The sequence below is a fragment of the Somniosus microcephalus genome, chromosome 7 (assembly GCF_052327205.1).
Source record: "Somniosus microcephalus isolate GS21.2 chromosome 7, FLI_Smic_1.0, whole genome shotgun sequence".
NCBI classification, from domain to species: domain Eukaryota; kingdom Metazoa; phylum Chordata; class Chondrichthyes; order Squaliformes; family Somniosidae; genus Somniosus; species Somniosus microcephalus.
Genome location: NC_140993.1, coordinates 3,046,650 through 3,066,931, shown reverse-complemented (window position 1 = coordinate 3,066,931; position 20,282 = coordinate 3,046,650). Strand labels below are relative to the sequence as shown.

General features: G+C 51.1%; 1 protein-coding gene across 1 annotated transcript in view; it reads left to right on the top strand.

Annotated features, from left to right (window-relative positions):
* The window catches only part of sspo (SCO-spondin), a 546,162-nt gene that overhangs the window by 520,564 nt on the left and 5,316 nt on the right, over positions 1 to 20,282 (top strand). The window contains exons 55-58 of the mRNA XM_085993923.1: positions 2,474 to 2,569; positions 6,272 to 6,332; positions 8,498 to 8,628; positions 18,036 to 18,186. Of these exons, the coding sequence (XP_085850049.1) occupies positions 2,474 to 2,569; positions 6,272 to 6,332; positions 8,498 to 8,628; positions 18,036 to 18,186 (439 nt within the window). The remainder of the gene's footprint in view (positions 1 to 2,473; positions 2,570 to 6,271; positions 6,333 to 8,497; positions 8,629 to 18,035; positions 18,187 to 20,282) is intronic.

Here is a 20,282-nt window from a genome sequence, read left to right as displayed (position 1 = left end):
GGATAACTAGGGAAAAAATAGGGCCCATTAGGGACAAAAGTGGCAATCTGTGTGTGGAGCCGGAAGATGTAGGAGGGGTTCTAAATGAATTTTTTGCATCTGTTTTCACTATGGAGAGGGACGATGTAGACATAGAAATAGGGCGGGGGGACTGTGATATGCTCGAACACATTAACATTGAGAGGGAGGAGGTATTGGCGGTTTTAGCAGGCCTAAAAATGGATAAATCCCCAGGCCCGGACGAAATGTATCCCAGGCTGCTATGTGAGGCAAAGGAAGAGATTGCGGGGGCTCTAACACACATATTCAGAACCTCTCTGGCCACAGGGGATGTGCCAGAGGACTGGAGAACCGCTAATGTAGTTCCATTATTCAAGAAGGGGAGTAGGGAAAAACCGGGGAACTACAGGCCAGTGAGCCTAACATCAGTGGTAGGAAAATTATTGGAAAAAATTCTGAGGGACAAAATTTGTCTCCACTTGGAGAGGCAAGGATTAATCAGGGATAGTCAACATGGCTTTGTCAAGGGAAGATCATGTCTGACTAATGTGATTGAATTTTTTGAGGGGGTGACTAGGTGTGTGGATGAGGGTAACGCAGTGGATGTGGTATACATGGATTTCAGTAAGGCCTTCGATAAAGTCCCGCACAGGAGACTGGTCAAGAAGGTAAGAGCCTATGGAATCCAGGGTGCCTTGGCACATTGGATACAAAACTGGCTTAGTGGCAGAAGGCAGAGGGTGATGGTCGAAGGTTGTTTTTGTGACATATGAATGTAAAAGGTATGATCAGTAAGTTCGCGGATGATACAAAAATTGGTAGGGTGGTAAATAGCGAGGAGGGTAGTCTCAGTCTGCAGGACGATATCGATGGGTTGGTCAGATGGGCGGAACAGTGGCAAATGGAATTTAACCCGGAAAAGTGCGAGGTGATGCACTTTGGGGGGACTAACAAGGCAAGGGAATACACAATGAATGGTAAGACCCTAGGCAAGACGGAGGGTCAGAGGGATCTGGGTGTGCAAGTACACAGATCCCTGAAGGCGGCGGAACAGGTGGATAAGGTGGTAAAAAGGGCATATGGGATACTTGCCTTCATTAGCCGAGGCATAGAATATAAGAGCAAGGAGGTTATGATGGAGCTGTATAAAACACTGGTTAGGCCACAGCTGGAATACTGTGTGCAGTTCTGGTCGCCACACTACAGGAAGGATGTGATAGCTTTGGAGAGGGTGCAGAGGAGATTCACCAGGATGCTACTAGGGCTGGAACGCTTCAGCTATGAAGAGAGACTGGGCAGATTGGGTTTGTTTTCCTTGGAGCAGAGGAGGCTGAGGGGGGACATGATTGAGGTGTACAAAATTATGAGGGGCATAGATAGGATGGATACTGAGGAGCTTTTTCCCTTAGTAGAAGGGTCAATAACTAGGGGGCACAGATTCAAAGTAAAGGGCGGGAGGTTTAGAGGGGATTTGAGAGAGAACTTTTTCACCCAGAGGGTGGTTGGAGTCTGGAACTCACTGCCCGGAAGGGTTGTGGAGGCTGGAACCCTCACAACATTCAAGACGCATTTGGATGAGCACTTGAAATGCCATAGCATACAAGGCTACGGACCAAATGCTGGAATAGGGGATTAGATTAGACAGGGTGTGATGGCCGGCGCGGACACGATGGGCCGAAGGGCCTCTATCCGTGCTGTATAACTCTATGACTCTATGACACAGCAATGGTCCAATCTAACCCCACACACTCCCAGCAGCCCCTGCCCATCACACAGCAATGGTCCAATCTAACCACACACACTCCCACCAGAGACCAGCAGCCCCTGCCCATCACACAGCAATGGTCAAATCCAACCCCACACACTCCCAGCAGAGACCAGCAGCCCCTGCCCATCACACAGCAATGGTCCAATCTAACCCCACACACTCCCAGCAGAGACCAACAGCCCCTGCCCATCACACAGCAATGGTCCAATCCAACCACACACACTCCCACCAGAGACCAGCAGCCCCTCTCTGGCCTGCATCTGACCCACTGCACCGCCACAGGAGGCAGGGATTGAGGTCAAGGTCAAGGCCCAGGGGCAGAGGTCAAGGCCCGGCCCATGGGCAAAGGTCAAGGCCCGGCCCAGGGGCAGAGGTCAAGGGTTGGAATGGGTAAAGTTTGATCTTCAGTGAATTACAAACATGTACAGGGGACAGGGAAAGACCAGCTGGTCATTTCAATAATCCCACCCTGAATCATTATAACCCGCCCTCCCCTCCCCCCGCAACCCACCCTCGACCCCCACCCTGCACCCACCCCACCTCCACCCCCACACCAACCTCCCCTCCCCCACCCCCACCAACCTCACCATACCCTCCCCCCCCCCCCCCCCCCACCTGTTCCATGGGTCTGGCAGCGTGGGCTCAGGACCATTCCCACGTTCCAGCCACCATGGGGAGTAACAGAGTTCATGTGTTGTCTTGCAGCCGGGGTTCGAATGGGAAGACGGTTGTGAGCGGTGTCGGTGCCTCAATGGGAGGAAAGTCTGTTCCGCCGGGTGTCCGTCACTCACCTGCCTCGAGGTGAGAAACAGTCTTGTTCTCTGCTCAACCTCTCGCTCCACTCACCCACCCACCCCCCTGAGGAACAGACGCAGCCGCCCAGCGTGAGCTGTAACTGAGACCAGATCCGGGGATCGCATGGACAGGCGCCATGAGACACTGCTTACACAGAGCAAGCGAGGCACCAATAACATCACACAATGATTCTCGCCTCATGTCTCTCTCCCCATCTCTCTCCCCATCTCTCATCATCTCTCCCCCCCTCCCCATCTCTCCCTCTCCCCGTCACTCTCCCCCTCCCTCTTTCCCTCCCTCTTTCCCTCTCTCTCTCTCTCCCCGTCTCTCTCTCCCCGTCTCTCTCTCCCCGTCTCTCTCTCCCCATGTCTCTCTCCCTCTCTGCCCGTCTCTCCCCCAGTCCCTCTCAATTCAATTCAATTCAATTCAAATCGCTTTATTGGCATGACAAGGTACATCTTATGTTGCCAAAGCATCGAAAAACATTCATGGTTGAACACAAAAATACAGATCTATCCATACAGTGCATAAACAGATATATCCCTGAGTGTATAAATATACATTCATATAATTTGTATATACTCTTTTCTTATATTTAGTGGTTGTCCCTCTGTTTATGGCAAGCTGTAACATAGTGTGCCGCTAAGGTTACACAATTTCTCTCTTCCCCTAGTAGGTATGGGAGTTTTTGGTCGTCATTCAAATTTCTGAATTCCGGGCATATTTTTGTGAATTTTGGGTAGAAATTCTCCCTTATGCCCTGATATTTTCTGCAAGCTGTGAGGAAGTGCATCTCTGTCTCCACCACTCCCTGACTGCAGTGAGAGCATATCCTGTCCTCTCTTGGTAGCCGGGTCTGCCTGTGTCTACCTTTTTCGATCGCTAGGCTATGTTCGCTAAGTCTGTACCTTGTCAAGGTTTTTCTCAGTTTGTTATCCTTTACCATGGTCAGGTAATCAGCCATGTTGTATTGTCTGTTTAGGGCCAAGTAGCAATTGAGTTTGTTTTGGGCTTTTGTTGTTTCTGCCCAATATGACAGATATTTTTCCTTTTGCTTAGTGACGATTGTGTTGGGTCGAATTCTTTGTGTTACGCTGTCACTGTCCTGGGGCTGGTTATTGTTAGTAGTGTTAGTAGTTACTTCACTGAGTCCCAGGACTAGTTGACTGAGGGTATTCTTCTTTATGGTCCTCTCTTGGCATTTCAGGGCTTCGTAATGATAGCAGTGGGGGTTGCTCATTTTTAGGTGTTTCCAAAATTTGGTGGCTCTTTTTTGGATAGTGATTATTAATGGATATTGGCCTAGTTCTGCCCTGCATGCATTGTTTACGGTTTTCCTTTGAGTCCGGAGGATACTTTTACAGAATTCTGCATGTAGGATCTCAATTGGGTGTTTGTCACATTTTGCAAATTCTTGTTGTGTTAGCGGTCCCCACACCTCACTGCCATAGAGTGCAATTGGTTCAATTACTGATTAAAAATGTTTGAGCCAAATGCTAATTGGGATTTCTATTTGGATTGATTTTTTAATGGCATAGAAAGCCCTTCTTGCTTTCTCTTTCAGTTCATTCACAGCCAGATGAAAATTTCCCTCTCCCTCCACTCCCCCTCTCTCACCCTTGCTGCAGTTGTACAGGGCCTTGGTGAGACCACATCTTGAGTATTGTGTGCAGTTTTGGTCGCCTTACCTGAGGAAGGACATTCTTGCCATGGAAGGAGTTCAGCGAAGATTCACCAGACTGATACCTGGGATGGCAGGAATGACGTATGAGGAGAGATTGGGTCGATTGGGCTTATACTCGCTGGAGTTTAGAAGAATGAGAGGGGATCTCATTGAAACTTACAAAATTCTAACAGGACTGGACAGACTAGATGCAGGAAGGATGTTCCCGATGGCAAGGGAGTCCAGAACCAGGGGTCACAGTCTAACGATAAGGGGTAAGCTATTTAGGACTGAGATGAGGAGGAATTTCTTCACCCAGAGAGTGGTGAACCTGTGGAATTCTCTACCACTGAAGGCAGTGGAGGCCAATTCATTAAATATATTCAAGAAGGAGTTGGATATATTTCTTAAGGCTAAAGGGATCAAGGGATATGGGGAGAAAGCAGGGACAGGGTACTGAATTTGGATGATCAGCCATGATCTCATTGAATGGCGGAGCAGGCTCGAGGGGCCGAATGGCCTACTCCTGCTCCTATCTTCTATGTTTCTCTCTCCCTGTCTCTCTCCCTCTCTCCCCGTCTCTCTCCCTCTCTCCCCGTCTCTCCCCGTCTCTCCCTATCTCTCCCCATCTCTCTCCCCCTCTCTCTCCCTCTCTTCCCCCCAGTCTCTCTCTCCCCCTCTCTCACTTCTCTCCCTCTCTCCCCCACTCCCCCTCTCTCCCCCTCTCTCCCTCTCTCCCCGTCTCTCCCTCTCTCCCTCCACTCCCCGTCTCTCCCTCCACTCTCCCTCTCTCCCCATCTCTCCCTCGTTAACCCATCGATCCATTCTGACCCCAGTGATCGATCCATTCTGACCCCAGAAACGCTGTTTACGGAGGTCACGGTCCATCATCAAAGACCCTACCCACCCCAGCCACAGTCTGTTCGCCCTCCTGCCATCTGGGAGACGCTACAGATGCATTCGCACCCGTACGACCAGATTTAGGAACAGCTTCTTTCCCAGGGCTGTCACCCTACTGAACTCCACAAATAAACTCTAAAGCCTGCACATCTGCCAATGCACTTTATTATGGTTATGTTAATGTATTACAAGCCAAATGTATGTTGAATGTTTAAATGTCTTAATCTAAATGTACACTCTCGGGAGCCGCAAGCCTACATTTCGTTGTACTGCACTTGTGCACTAACAATGTCAATAAAAGTTGATTTGATTTTATTGAGGGGAAGTCTGGGCCCCAGCATCTCACTAATACAGTCTACCTGGGGAACGGTGTGTAGCGGTTTTACATCGGATTACGTAGAATATACAGCACAGAAACCGAAACAGGCCATTCGGCCCCACCAGTCCATGCCAGCGGTTATTGGTACTGTTACCTTACGATAATCCAGAGATTATGAGTTCTAATCCCACCCTGGCAGTTTGAGAATTTGAATTCAGTTTGCAAATAAATCTGGAAATAAAAATCTGGATCAGTGAAAGTGACCGTGAAGCTGTCGGATTGTAAAAACCCAACTGGTTCACGAATGTCCTTTGAGAACAAGGGATCATGTTACAAACTCAGGACAACGAAGAAAGTCGGAAGTGCAAGATAATTTTTTAACTAAAAGTGAGGCGAGTATGATAAGCAGATTACTGGTACGGGGGGAACCGGAACATTATGGTTTCAAGAAGGAACTAGTCAACGTCTTGTCAGCAAGTGGGATTCCAAGTTATTCGAAATACACCAAGGGAGTAGTGTGGATAGGAGGGCTCGATGGCTGAAGGTCTCCTGCCTGAAACTGTTCAAGAGGAACAGCAGCAGGCCATTCTGCCCCTCGAGCCTGCTCCTATCATTATCTCCTAGCCACGGAGATACTTGAAACAGAGTAAGATACTGGGAGAGAGCAGGGCAATGGGATTAGATTAGGATTGCTCCAGCAAAGAGCCACCATTGAGCTGATGGGCCGAATGGCCTCCCTCCTATGAATCTGTGGTTCTATTTATTATCTGTTTTATTTAACATTGTTTTGTGTTTCTCATGAAATACATTTTTTCATCAATTGTAGGGTTATGTAAAAGTGGAGGAGCCTGGGAAATGCTGTCCTGTATGCCGGAAGGAGATTCCTGGTGAGTTAAAGTGGACCGTTTACCCCGGGTTAGTCTGTGTGTCACTCTTCATTATCACTCCTCTTTCTCAGTCTCTCTGTCTCTTGCTCTATATCGCTGTCTCTCGCTCCCTGTCCCGGTCTCGCTCCCTGTCCCGGTCTCGCTCCCTGTCCCGGTCTCACTCCCTGTCTGTCTCTCTTGCTCTCTCTCTGTCAGGGAACATAGGGGCTGATGAGAGGGAGGAACTGAAAGAAATCAGTATTTGTAGGGAAATGGTGTTAGGGAATTGATGGGATAGAAGGCTGATAAATCCCCAGGGCCTGATAATCTACATTCTAGGGTACTTAAGGAAGTGGCCCTAGAAATAGTAGATGCATTGCTGGTCATCTTCCAAAATTCGCTGGAATCTGGAACAGTACCCATGGATTGGAGGGTAGCTAATGTTACCCCACTATTCAAAAAAGGTGGTAGAGAGAAAACGGGGAATTATAGACCGGTAAGCCTGACATCGGTAGTGGGGAAAATGCTAGAGTCCATTATAAAAGATGTAATAGCAGAGCACTTGGAAAACAGTGACAGGATCGGACAAAGTCAACATGGATTTACAAAAGGTAAATCGTGCTTGACTAATCTACTGCAATTTTTTGAGGATGTAACTGGTAAAATAGATAAGGGAGAACCAGTGGATGTGGTGTATTTGGACTTTCAAAAGGCCTTCGATAAGGTCCTGCATAAGAGATTAGCGTGTAAAGTTAAGGCACATGGGATTGGGGGCAAGGTATTGACTTGGATAGAGAACTGGTTGGCAGACAGAAAGCAAAGAGTTGGATTAAACGGGTCTTTTTCCAAGTGGCAGGCAGTGACTAGTGGGGTACTGCAGGGATCGGTCCTTGGACCCCAGCTATTCACAATATATATTAATGATCTAGACAAGGGAACTAGATGTAATATCTCCAAATTTGCAGATGACACAAAGCTGGGTGGGCGTGTGTGCTGTGAGGAGGATGCTGAGAAACTCCAGGATGATTTGGACATGTTGGGTGATTGGGCAGAAACATGGCAGATACAATATAACGTGGATAAATGAGAGGTTGTCCACTTTGGTGGCAAAAACAGGAAGGCAGATTATTATCTAAATGGCAATAGATTGGGAGAAGGGGAAGTGCAACGAGACCTGGGTGTCCTTGTGCACCAGTCGCTGAAAGTAAGCATGCAGGTGCAGCAGGCGGTTAAGAAGGCAAATGGTATGTTGGCCTTCGTAGCGAGAGGGTTCGAGTACAGGAACAAGGATGTCTTGCTGCAGTTGTACAGGGCCTTGGTGAGACCACATCTTGAGTATTGTGTGCAGTTTTGGTCGCCTTATCTGAGGAAGGATGTTCTTGCCATGGAAGGAGTTCAGTGAAGATTCACCAGGCTGATACCTGGGATGGCAGGAATGACGTATGAGGAGAGATTGGGTCGATTGGGCTTGTACTCACTGGAGTTTAGAAGAATGAGAGGTGATCTCATTGAAACTTATAAAATTCTGACATGACTGGACAGACTAGATGCAGGAAGGATGTTCCCGATGGTCGGAGAGTCCAGAACCAGCGGTCACAGTCTAAGGTAAGGGGTAAGCCATTTAGGACAGAAATTAGGAGGAATTTCTTCACCCAGAGAGTGGTGAACCTGTGGAACTCTCTACCACAGAAGGCGGTGAAGGCCAGTTCATTAAATATATTCAAGAAGGAGTTGGATATATTTCTTAAGGTTAAAGGGATCAAGTGGTATGGGGAGAAGGCAGGGACAGGGTACTGAATTTGGATGATGAGCCATGATCGCATTGAATGGCGGAGCAGGCTCGAGGGGCCGAATGGCCTACTCCTGCTGCTATCTTCTATGTTTCTATGTTTCTGTCTGTCTCTCTCGCTCTCTGTCTGTCTCTCTCACGCTCTGTCTGTCTCTCTCGCTCTCTGTCTGTCTCTCTCGCTCTCTGTCTGTCTCTCTCGCTCTCTGTCTGTCTCTCTCGCTCTCTGTCTGTCTCTCTCGCTCTCTGTCTCTCTCGCTCTCTGTCTGTCTCTCTCGCTCTCTGTCTGTCTCTCTCGCTCTCTGTCTCTCTCGCTCTGTTTCCCTCACTCCCTTTCTCTCTCTCTCTCTCAGTCCTGGGTTAATTTGTGTATGACTGTGTAACCTCTCCTTGTTGCTAGACGGCTCCTCTGCTGTGTGTCAACGCTTCACTGAAATGCGGAATATATCTAAGGGTCGGTGCCAGCTGGAGAATGTGGCGGTCAGTTCCTGCAGGGGAAGCTGCCTCTCCCGAGTACAAGTCATCCCAGAGGTAAGAGGACTTAAACACTTGGGGGGAGAAATTTGTGCGTTTAACGCCACACATTAGTGGCACTAAAATGCCGTTCAGAGCTCTACCGCCAGCTGATGGCGGTTCCAGCGCAACAGGCCATATCCATCTTGCCGATAGCGCTGCCGGTAAACTCGATCGCCAGGGACATCGCAATCATGGAGACCATGACGTCAGTGAATGTGCAACGCTCACTTGACGCCCGATCTCCCAAATTCATTTTGGCCACTGAACTTACCGGCTGGAGAAAGCAAGGACAGATTGAGGTGGCGGCAGCAGGAGGCCGGCTCCAGGGACGCTATTTAAAAGGATCCTCACCAATCGCTCGCACCTGACAGGGTTTTGCAGTGTGAGTGGCTGTGTGCTACTTCCTGCTATTGCAAGAGTTTTCTTTAGTCATTTCAAGGTTTTTTGGTATCGGGGAGTTTTCTGGCAAATACAAAACTCCCTAATTATTTGTGAAACACTTCAAACTACAACACTTGCTAAAAGTCACCCTGCTCGATGCCTCCTCTCCCTGTCGCTGTCGGGGCAAAGCGCTAAGGCAGGGAACGACAATGAATTTTGCAGCTCGGGCACCTGGTTGCACGCTCACTGACATCACGATCTGCCTGGCGCTGAGGTCCCCGGCGGTAACTCATAGCGGCAGCGCTACAGGGTGGACGGATTTGGCGTGCGTCGCTGGATTCGCCGCGCCCCGGCGCTACTGCATCAGCGCCCCCACCAGGTGCTAACTGGAGCAGCTAACCAACTGAAATTTTCCCCCAGATTCTTACATTTATTTCTGTAAGTTAGGGAATGGGTGACCGTCAGACAGACAAGGAGGACCAGGCAGGTAGTGCAGGAGTCCCCTGAGCGCATCTCACTCTTCAACCAGTATTCTGGTGAGGGCGATGGTTCCTCTGGGGAGTGCAGCCAGAGCCAATTCCATGGCACCATGGGTGGCTCAGCTGTACTGCGGGGGGCGTGGGGGAGGAGGAAGATCGGGAAGGCAATACTGGTAGGGGATTTGATAGTTAGGGGAACAGACAGGCATTTCTGCGGCCGCAGACGTGACTCCAGGATGGTCTGGTGCCAGGGTCATAGATGTCACTGAGCAGCTGCAGAACATTCTGATGGGGGAGGGTGAACAGCCGGAGGTCGTGGCCCATATCGGTACCAACGACATAGGTAGGAAGAGGGATGAGGTCCTGCAGGCAGATTTTAGGAAGCCAGGATAGAGATTAAAAAGCAGGACCTCAAAGGTAGTAATCTCTGGATTACTCCCGGTGCCACGTGCTAGTGAGTACAGGAATAGGAGGATAGAGCAGATGAATGTGTGGCTGGAGAGATGGTGCAGGTGGGAGGGCTTCAGAGTCTTGGGACATTGGGGCTGGTTCTGGGGGAGGTGGGACCTGTACCGGCCGGACGGGTTGTGCCTCAACAGAGCCGATACCAATGTCCTCGCGGGGGGGTGGTTTGCTAGTGCCGTTGGGGAGGGTTTAAACTAATTTGGCAGGGGAATGGGTACCAGGATGTAGTATTAGAAAGGAGAAACAAAGGGCACAAAGGATGGGGAGAGACATAGCACTAGAGTTCCTGGTAGTTGAAGGTCAATCATCACAGCCCCAGGACATCGCTGCAGGAGTTCCTCAGGGCAGTGTCCTAGGCCCAACCATCTTCAACTGCTTCATCAATGACCTTCCCTCCAACATAAGGTGAGAAATGGGGATGTTCGCTGATGACTGCACAGTGTTCAGCGCCATTCACAGCTCCTCAGATAATGAAGCAGTCCATGCCCGCATGCAACAAGACCTGGACGACGTTCAGGCTTGGGCTGATAAGTGGCAGGTAACATTCGCGCTACAGAAGTGCCAGGCAATGACTGTCTCCAACAAGAGAGAGTCTAACTACCGCCCCTTGACATTCAACGGCATTACCATCACCGAATCCCCCACCATCAACATCCTGGGGGTCACCATTGACCAGAAACTTAACTGGACCAGCCACATAAATACTGTGGCAACAAGAGCAGGTCAGAGGCTGGGTATTCTGCGGTGAGTGTCTCACCTCCTGACTCCCCAAAGCCTTTCCACCATCTACAAAGCACAAGTAAGGAGTGTGATGGAATACTCTCCACTTGCCTGGATGAGTGCAGCTCCAACAACACTCGAAGCTCGACACCATCCAGGACAAAGCAGCCCACTTGATTGGCACCCCATCCACCACTTTAAACATTCACTCCTTCCACCACCGGCGCACCGTGCCTGCAGTGTGTACCATCTACAAGATGCACTGCAGCAACTCGACAAGGCTTCTTCGGCAGCACCTCCCAAACCCGCGACCTCTTCCACCTAGAAGGACAAGGGCAGCAGGCACATGGGAACACCATCACCTCCAAGTTCCCCTCCAAGTCACACACCATCCTGACTTAGAAATATATCGGCCGTTCCTTCATCGTTGCTGGGTCAAAATCCTGGAACTCCCACCCTAACAGCACTGTGGGGGCACCTTCACCACACGGACTGCAGCGGTTCAAGAAGGCGGCTCACCACCACCTTCTCAGGGGCAACTAGGGATGGGCAATAAATGCTGGCCTTGCCAGCGATGCCCACATCCCATAAACACATTTTTTTAAAATAGTAAGGTATTATGTGGGGTCAGACTGAGAGAGAGTACAGGATGGTCTAAGTCAGATTTACAGTGCTTGTGTGTAAATGCACCAAGTGTGGTAAATAAGGTTGGTGAGCTACAGGCGCAAATAGCCATATGGGAATATGATGTCGTGGCGATAATGGAGACCTGGCTCAAAAAAGGGCAGGATTGGGTATTAAATATTCCTGGATATAAGGGGGGAGAAATTCAGTTGTTTGCACCACCTGTTAGCACCTTAAGAGGGCGATAAGTGGGGCGCGAGGCGGCTAACGCCCGGGCATGGCGAGACCTGCGCCTCTCGTGAAATTGGACATTTAGCGGCGGTGCAAAACCGCAACGCCCACTCAGCTGCGCGCGAAGCTCCTGACGTCATTTCATGGTGCAACGCCCTTGGGGCGCCCCGAACCGGAAATTCAGTGGCGCCCCCCTCCTTTCCGCCTGGCGCTCCCAGCGACTGGTTGACTGGAACGGTTCCCAGTTGCTGTGGGGCTGGGGGTGCGCTATTTAAAGGGGGCTCTTCCTGGCTTCTTTGTGGTAGCCATTTTTGGACCACTCCTTCTGAGAGAGAGAGAGAGATTTGCAGAGGGACAAAGGGAGAGAGCTTTCTGCATCGAGTCAGCGCTCGCACAGGAACTTCTGGCTTCAGCCCAGAACTTTGTAGTTGGTTTGCTTTTTCACTGGCATAACCTTGAGTGGCCACATACTGTGGGGGCTGCAATGGGTGGAAACGTTGGGCTTCTCCATTACATTGAGAGGGCCCAGAGATGCCGAGAGAGAGTGCCAATCATGGCCAGACGGAGGAGGGCCAACAGGCGTCGGCACAGGAGGCCTTACCCTCCCAGGGTATACCGCCAACAGTTCTCATACCTCAACATGTCTGAGGAGCAGTGTTTTCGGAGGCTGCGAATCAGCAGGGAGGTGGTCACTGAGCTCTGCCACCTGCTTCAGCCAGATCTGCAGCCTCAACTGAGGGCTATCCTCTGTGCACCTGGCTGATGACCCCGCTCCATGCGCCCAGCACCCCTGCTGAAGAACGTTACAATGAGAGCCATCAAGCGACCAGGAACATCATTGAGCACACAATCGGCGTGCTCAAGCAACGGTTCCGCTGTCTGGACCATTCCGGAGGAGCCCTTCAGTACTCACCTGAGCGAGCCTCCCATTTCGTTGTAGTGTGCTGCATGCTGCATAACCTGGCAATCCTCAGGACTCAGCCACTGCCACCAGACATTGGAGCACCAGCAGAGGAGGAGGAGGAGGAGCACCAAGACTGGAGGGAGGCACAAAGTGCAAGGGCTGTCCGTCAGCGGCTTATTGCAAGTCGGTTCTAGGCCCCCTCTGAGGGAATGGCTTCTGCCATTGGAAGAACATGAATGGAACCGTTCCGCAACCCCTAAGCCGGTCAAGGCAAAAAATAGTTCAAAGAGCAAACATGCACGTTCTGAATAAAGACACTTCTTTATTGAACAAACTGTGTGCCCTTCCCACATGACAAAGTATAGAGAGAAACCCAAAAAAAAGCCATCAGACACATAACTGGCTCTCACAACCTGGAGACAATGAACAAAACAGTAACCAAAAAATGGCCACGATCCTCAGCCTTCAATAAAACATTTAACAGCATTTTGCCACACCACCTACTTTTTGCCCTTCGAGGGTGATTTGCTTCGCTTGCGAGATTGGCCCCTTCCCACCCTGCAGCTCCTCCGCACTGGGACCCCAGTGGCTGCAGCAAGGCTGGGGGAAGGCTGCTGAGTGTCAGAAACTGAGTCGGCAGATGTACTTGAGGGACGGCCTGGACCAGCTCTGGGCCTGGATGGCCTGGCTGCTGACTGCTCCAACTCTGCATGGGCGGCAGCAGTCTGTCCTACGGGTGGTGGCAGCTGCAGTGGAGAAGTAACAGTGTTGGCAGCAGGAATGCTGCCATCCTGACAGAGGACAGCCACTCCCTGGTCAGACAACACACTGGCACTCCCACGGGGCAGCACTGCAGCATGCGGCGCAATCTGCTGAAGCACAGACTGCTGGCCTGCTGCAGCGCTGCGAGGGCCCTGGCGATTCGTGCCCGATCCAGCGAGGGTGGCAGCAGTCAGTGCTCGTGTGGCCTCAATCTGCGTCTGCATCAGACCAGCCACTGACTGCATTACACCACTAAGCACTTGCGTGGAAGCCGCCTGTGCTGCGCCGAAGTCCTGGAGACTCCTTTCCTGTGCTGCGCCGAAGTCCTGGAGACTCCTTGCCTGTGCTGCACCGAAGTCCTGGACACTCCTTGCCAGTGACTCAATGGATTCAGGCATCCTTGCCACAGCAGCCATGAGCTCAGTGTGCCTGTGCTCCACCTGGGCGCTCATTTCAGCGAGGAGCCGCACCTCTTCTGCGCTCACTGTAGCAGGACTCAAGGCCAGACTCTCCCTCCAGGGAGAAGGCCGCCGAGCTTCCCTACCGCCCCCGCGTTGCTGCAGCCCGCTGGGCCCCGGAGCTTCGCCCTCCTCAGACCATTCCCCCCTGCTCCCCTCCAGGGAAGACGTGTCCCCATTGTGGCCTTGGGCTGCCTCAGCTGAGAGTGGCACTGATGGTCCGGCTTCCTCCTCGTCGTCGCCTTCAGAGTCACTCACAGTGGCAGCTTGAGGGCCCGCCTCCTCACCTGGCGAATCAGCATCTGAAAGCAGGGAGGTACAAGAGTGGCTTTAGCGTGAGGACAGGGCGGCAGCGAGAGAGGCATGAGTGCTGCAATGTACTGTATTGGTTCAATAGTGGCAAAGGATGCTGGTGTGAGGCACAAGTGGAAGGAGAGAGGTCAAAAAGGTGATGACCTTACCATTGCTGTCCAGAACGGGGTCGACATCTCCAGTGGCGACGGGGCCAATCATCCGGCCTGCCATAATCCGCTGGACTCGCTGCTCCAGATCGGTGAGGGCTTGAAGGTGAGGCCGGCCTCCCCCGGTCTGTTGCTGTTGCCTCCTGTTATGGGCCAGCTTGCCCTGCAAGAGAAAGGATGGGCTCTGAGTACAGTGTGAAGCCCTGATCTTGGCTGCACTGCCCTCCCATGGTGGAATAGCCCTTACAGTTTGAAGCCCTGATCTTGGCTGCACTGCCTCCCATGGTCGAATAGCCCTTACAGTGTGAAGCCCTGATCTTGGCTACACTGCCTCCCATGGTGGAATAGCCCTTACAGTGTGAAGCCCTGATCTTGGCTACACTGCCTCCCATGGTGGAATAGCCCTTACAGTGTGAAGCCCTGATCTTGGCTGCACTGCCTCCCATGGTCGAATAGCCCTTACAATTGTGTAAAGTGCTGAATGTGCGTGTGAGTTTCCTGAAAGGGCCATAGGTGCTGGATGAGGGCTGGGCATTGGGGCTTTCAGGACCCTTTGGTCATAAAGTGAGGTCGACATGCAGGGATGAAGAGGATTCTGAAAAGGGTACTCGCCCTGACGACCCGAGTGAGGTCGTTGAACTTCTTCCTGCATTGCACAGGGGTCCTAGGCGCCATGCTGCTGGAGGTCACTCTGTGAGCCACCTCCCTCCAAGCTTTGCGATAGTCGTTGGGCAGCGGCCTCCTGCCACTGTCCGGGAACAGGATAGATCGCCTGCGCTCCACCGCGCCAACCAGAAGCTGCAGGGCCCCCTCACTGAACCTCTGCGCTCGCTCCCTGGCCCTCTCCATGGTCCTAGGCGTTAGAATGTGGCTGCAGGTCTGTCCAGGCCGAGAATCAGGGCTCCGATGTGCAGGGTGTGGCTGCAATCCAAGATCGAACCTCCCCTTTAAGAGCTGACCGGCGCCAGCGTGTCTGCGTGCAATCGCTAACTGGCCGCACCTGCGCTGCGCCCACCCTCGGTGGTAGCGCCTCGCTTCTCCGGCTTAGCGCCTTAAGACAGTCGTGCAGCGCCTGTTTTAGCGCACCAAGCACCTCCTGGGGCGAAGCAGGTCAATTTAGCAGTAGGTGGCGATAATTTGCACCCGCTCGAGTATTACGCCCCAAACGTGGCGATACTGAATTTCTCCCCCAAGGTGTTCAGGAAAGATAGGGAAGGAAAGAAAGGAGGTGGGGTGGCAGTATTGATTAAGGAGAATATTACAGTGCTGGAGAGAGAGGATGTGCTGGAGGGGTCAGGGACAGAATCTATTTGGTTAGAGTTGAGAAACAATCGAGGTGCCATTACACTACTCGGTGTATTCTATAGACCACCAACTAGTGGGAAAGATATAGAGGAGCAAATTTACAGGGAAATTAGAGAGGTGCAAGAACTATAGAGTAATGATAATGGGGGACTTCAACTACCCTAATATAGACTGGGATAGTAATAGTGTAAAGGGCAGAGGGGGAAGAATTTCTGAAGTGCGTTCAGGAGAAATTTCTTGATCAGTGCGTTTCCAGCCCAACGAGGAAGGGGGCATTGCTGGATCTGGTTCTGGGGAATGAGGTGGGTCAAGTGGAGCAAGTGTCAGTAGGGGAACATTTAGGGAACAGTGATCATAATATAAGGTTTGGATTAGCTATGGAAAAGGACAGGGAGCAATCTAGAGTAAAAATACTTAATTGGAGGAAGGCCAATTTCAGTGGGTTGAGAGCGGACCTGGCCCGGGTAAACTGGAATCAAAGATTGGCAGGGAAACCTGTAATTGAACAATGGGCTGCCTTTAAAGAGGAGATGGTTCGGGTACAGTCGAGGTACATTCCCATGAGGGGGAAATGTAGGGCAACCAAAGCCAGAGCTCCCTGGATGATGAAAGAGATACAGAGTAAGATGAAGCAGAAAAAGAGTGGGTATGACAGATGCCAGGTTGAGAATACAAGTGAGAACCAGGCTGAATATAGAAAGTTCAGAGGGGAAGTGAAAAAGAAAATAAGGGACAAAGAGAGGGTATGAGAATAGATTGGCAGCGAACATGAAAGGGAAACCAAAAGTCTTCTATAGGCATATAAATAATAAACGGGTAGTAAGAGGAGTTAGTATATATATATATAGATACTGGATGGGATTAAAATTGATGGAGGAGTTACTAGAAAGGCAGGCTGAATTTAAAGTTGTTAAGTCACCAGGACCAGATGGGATGCATCCTAGGATGCTGAGGGAGGTTAAGGAGGAAATCGCGGAGGTACTGGTCATAATCTTCCAATCCTCCTTGGATACGGGGGTGGTGCCAGAATTTGTTAAAGTCAAATCGTGTTTAACTAACTTGATTGAGTTCTTTGATGAGGTAACAGAGGGGGTTGATGAGGGTAATGTGACTGACACAGTGTACATGGACTTCCAAAAGGCATTTGATAAAGTGCCACATAATAGGCTTGCCAGCAAAGTTGAAGCCCATGGAATAAAAGGGACAGTGGCAGCATGGATACGGAATTGGTTAAGTGACAGGAAACAGAGAGCAGTGGTGAACGGTTGTTTTTCGGACTGGAGGAAGGTACACAGTGGTGTTCCCCAGGGGTCGGTGCTGGGACCACTGCTTTTCTTGATATATATTAATGACTTGGACTTGGGAGGAGAAGCATCCGGGAAGGCGCCGAACACCTCGAGTCTCTTCGCCGGGAGCAAGCGGAAGCCGAGCGCAAGGAGCGCACGTCAACCCAAGCACCCCACCCACCCGCCCCTTCAACCACCGTCTGCCCCACCTGTGACAGAGACTGTCGGTCCCACATTGGACTCATCAGTCACCTGAGAACTCATTTTTAATGTGGAAGCAAGTCATCCTCGGTTCTGAGGGACTGCTTAAGAAGAAGGACTTGGGAGTACAGGGCACAATTTCAAAATTTGCAGATAACATTAAACTTGGAAGTATAGTGGACAGTGGAGAGGAGAGTGATAGACTTCAAGAAGACACAGACAGGCTGGTGAAATGGGCAGACACGTGGCAGATGAAATTTAACGCAGAAAAGTGCGAAATGAAACATTTTTGTAGAAACATTGAGGAGAGGCAATATAAACTAAAGGGTACAATCCTAAAGGGGGTGCATGAACAGAGAGACCTGGGGGTATATGTGCACAAATCGTTGAGGGTGGCAGGGCAGGTCGAGAAAGTGGTTAAAAAAGCTCACGGGATCCTGGGCTTCATAAATAGAGGTATAGAGTACAAAAGCAAGGAAGTTATGATGAACCTTTATAAAACACTGGTTCGCCCTCAACTGGAGTATTGTGTCCAATTCTGGGCACCGCACTTTAGGAAGGATGTGAAGGCCTTAGAGAGGGTGCAGAAAAGATTTACAAGAATGGTTCCAGGGATGAGGGACTTCAGTTAAGTGGAGAGACTGGAGAAGCTGGGGTTGTTCTCCTTGGAGCAGAGAAGATTGAGAGGAGATTTGATAGAGGTGTTCAAAATCATGAGGGGTCTGGAGAGAGTAGAGAGAGAGAAACTGTTCCCATTGGCGGAAGGGTCGAGAACCAGAGGACACAGATTTAAGGTGATTGGCAAAAGAACCAAAGGCGACACGAGGAAAAACTTTTTTACACAGCGAGTGGTTCGGATCGGGAATGCACTGCCTGAAAGGGTGGTGGAGGCAGATTCAATCGTGGCTTTCAAAAGGGAGTTGGATAAGTATCTGAAGGAAAAAGTTTGCAGGGCTACGGGGAAAGGGCGGGGGAGCGGGACTAGCTGAGGTGCTCTTGCAGAGAGCCGGCACGGGCTCGACGGGCCGAATGGCCTCTTACTGTGCTGTAACCATTCTACGATTCTATGATTACAGATTGTTCACATACAGGTCATGTTCTGTTCCTACTGATCCCGTGTCTGATTGCTGCTGATTGTGTTACAGGAGCCGTACCTGCAGAGTGAGTGCGAGTGCTGCAGTTACCGTCTCGACCCCCACAGCCCAGTGAAGTTCATGAATTTGCAGTGTGACAATGGAGAGGTGGAACCTGTTGTCCTGCCAGTTATTCACAGCTGTGAATGTAGCAGCTGCCAGGGTAAGTGCCAGGGTTGCATGGGAAGGGAACGCCCAGCTTCCGACAGGGATAAGACCTATTGATCTGTCGGAGGTAAATAAGGTTGGTGAGCTGCAGGCACAAGTTGCCGCATGGGACTATGATATAGTGGCAATAACAGAGACTTGGCTCAGTGAAGGGGAGGAATGGGAACTTAATATTCCTGGCTACAAGGCATTCAGGAGAAATAGGGAAGGAAAAAAGTGAGGTGGGGTGGCAGTATTGACCAAAGACACTGTTACCGCACTGGAGCGGGATGATGTTTAATGGGATCAAAGACAGAATCTATTGGGTTACAATGAAGGGACAATAGAGGAGCTATTACGCTACTGGGTGTATTCTATAGATCACCAAATCGTGGGGAGGATATAGAGGAGCAAATTTGCAGGCAAATTACAGAGAGGTGCAAGAACTATAGAATAGTGATAATGGGGGACTTCAACTACCCTAATATAGACTGGGATAGTAACAGTGTAAAGGGCAGAGAGGGGGACGAATTTCTGAAAGGTGTTCAAGAGAAAATGGCCACCATGCTAAGCCAAATAAATTTGCCTGGGGTACTGGAGATTGGTGGCGCAGCGCTTACCTTCTGTGCAGCGCCGTCCTCGTGGCATTACTGGAGACCGCCGAGGCTAAGGTCCTGTCTTAAATTGGCGTTCGAGCTTCTAACAACCTCTGAGAGCGAGGCTGTGGAGCTTGCAAGGAATTGTGGCCAATGAATTAAAGGAGCAATGCACTGAGACCTAATATAAATTAAAATGCAGTTAAAAAATAAAGGGAGCAAAATTGGGTCCCCGCGCCCGAAATTCACTGGTAGAGCACCAAGAGGGAGGCGGGACTCTACTGGCAGCATCGAGCCGTGGTACTGCAGGACTTCCTCCCCTTATTAAAGGGGAGGGGCTGAGCGCAGCGTGACCCGGGGATCCCTGGGCCACCAGGGATCGGAGTGCCAGCAAAAGAGCCCGACACTCGAGAGACACGGAGCACATCCGGCACCCCGCGGGGGGGCTGCACAGGAGACCAGGATCAGCAACGGGGGCAGGTGCTGGCAGGCGGCCAGCAACAAAAATGGCCGCCTGGCACCTCCCCTTTAATTTGCGCCGCCCTGGCCGTAGGTAGGCCCCCCTGACCCTGTTGGACATAGCGTCCGGCGGTAAGTCAGGAGGCACCACCGATGATCGCGGACGGGACGCGAGCGGGGCACTGCGCATGGCAATGATGTCATTGCCGGAGGCGCAGCACCGCAGTGCGCTAACAGTTACCGCCGCCGCTAACCTACCGCTGAATTTCGTGGGAGGCGTTAGCGGTGCCGCGCCCAGGCGCTGGTTGCTTTGCGCCCTGTTAGCGCCCTCTTAGGGCACTAATGAGAGGTGCAAATCAACTGAATTTTTCCCCAAAAGTTTTTAGCCTTTCAAAAAAACTTAACATTAAAAAGAAATCCCAAAGGTGAATATTCAGCTCTTAAAGCTGAATTCCCTTCCTAACCTCAATAAATGGCAAAAGTGCTTCAGCACTGACACAAGTGACTCAACAAGCCAGGGAACAGTCACCCAGGGTCTCGCACGCAGCACTCCAGCTTTGTGCAGGGGGTCAACACTGCAAGAGCGGTCCCCTACCCACAGGGGCCTGGTGGCCCTCCAGGAAGAAGGATGTGGGGCCACGTCACCGAGGCTGTCACTGCCAGCAGCGTCGCCCCCACCACCTGGCTCCAGTACCCAAAGAAGCTTCATGACCTCAGACCACTGGTCAAGGTCAGTGAATGCATCTTCAAAAGCCGTCTCCTACCAACGGCACCACTAGCCTCACACACAGCTCAATGCAGGACACTCACCTACCAACAATCTGCACCAATCCTGAGGCACATCTCCCATTCCTAGCCTCATCTCACCCCCTTGGAGGAGATGGTGCAGGCCTTTCTTGGCAGGGGCATGGTAGAGCCCTTGGCCAGCGGGGGGGCTGAAAGGATACAAGATAATGGTATCCTCATACATTATCCTCCTTCTGTTTCTCTCTCCACTGATGTTGCTGAGTATTTGCAGCATTTTCTGTCTTCTCAAAGGCCTTTATTTACCATCCAA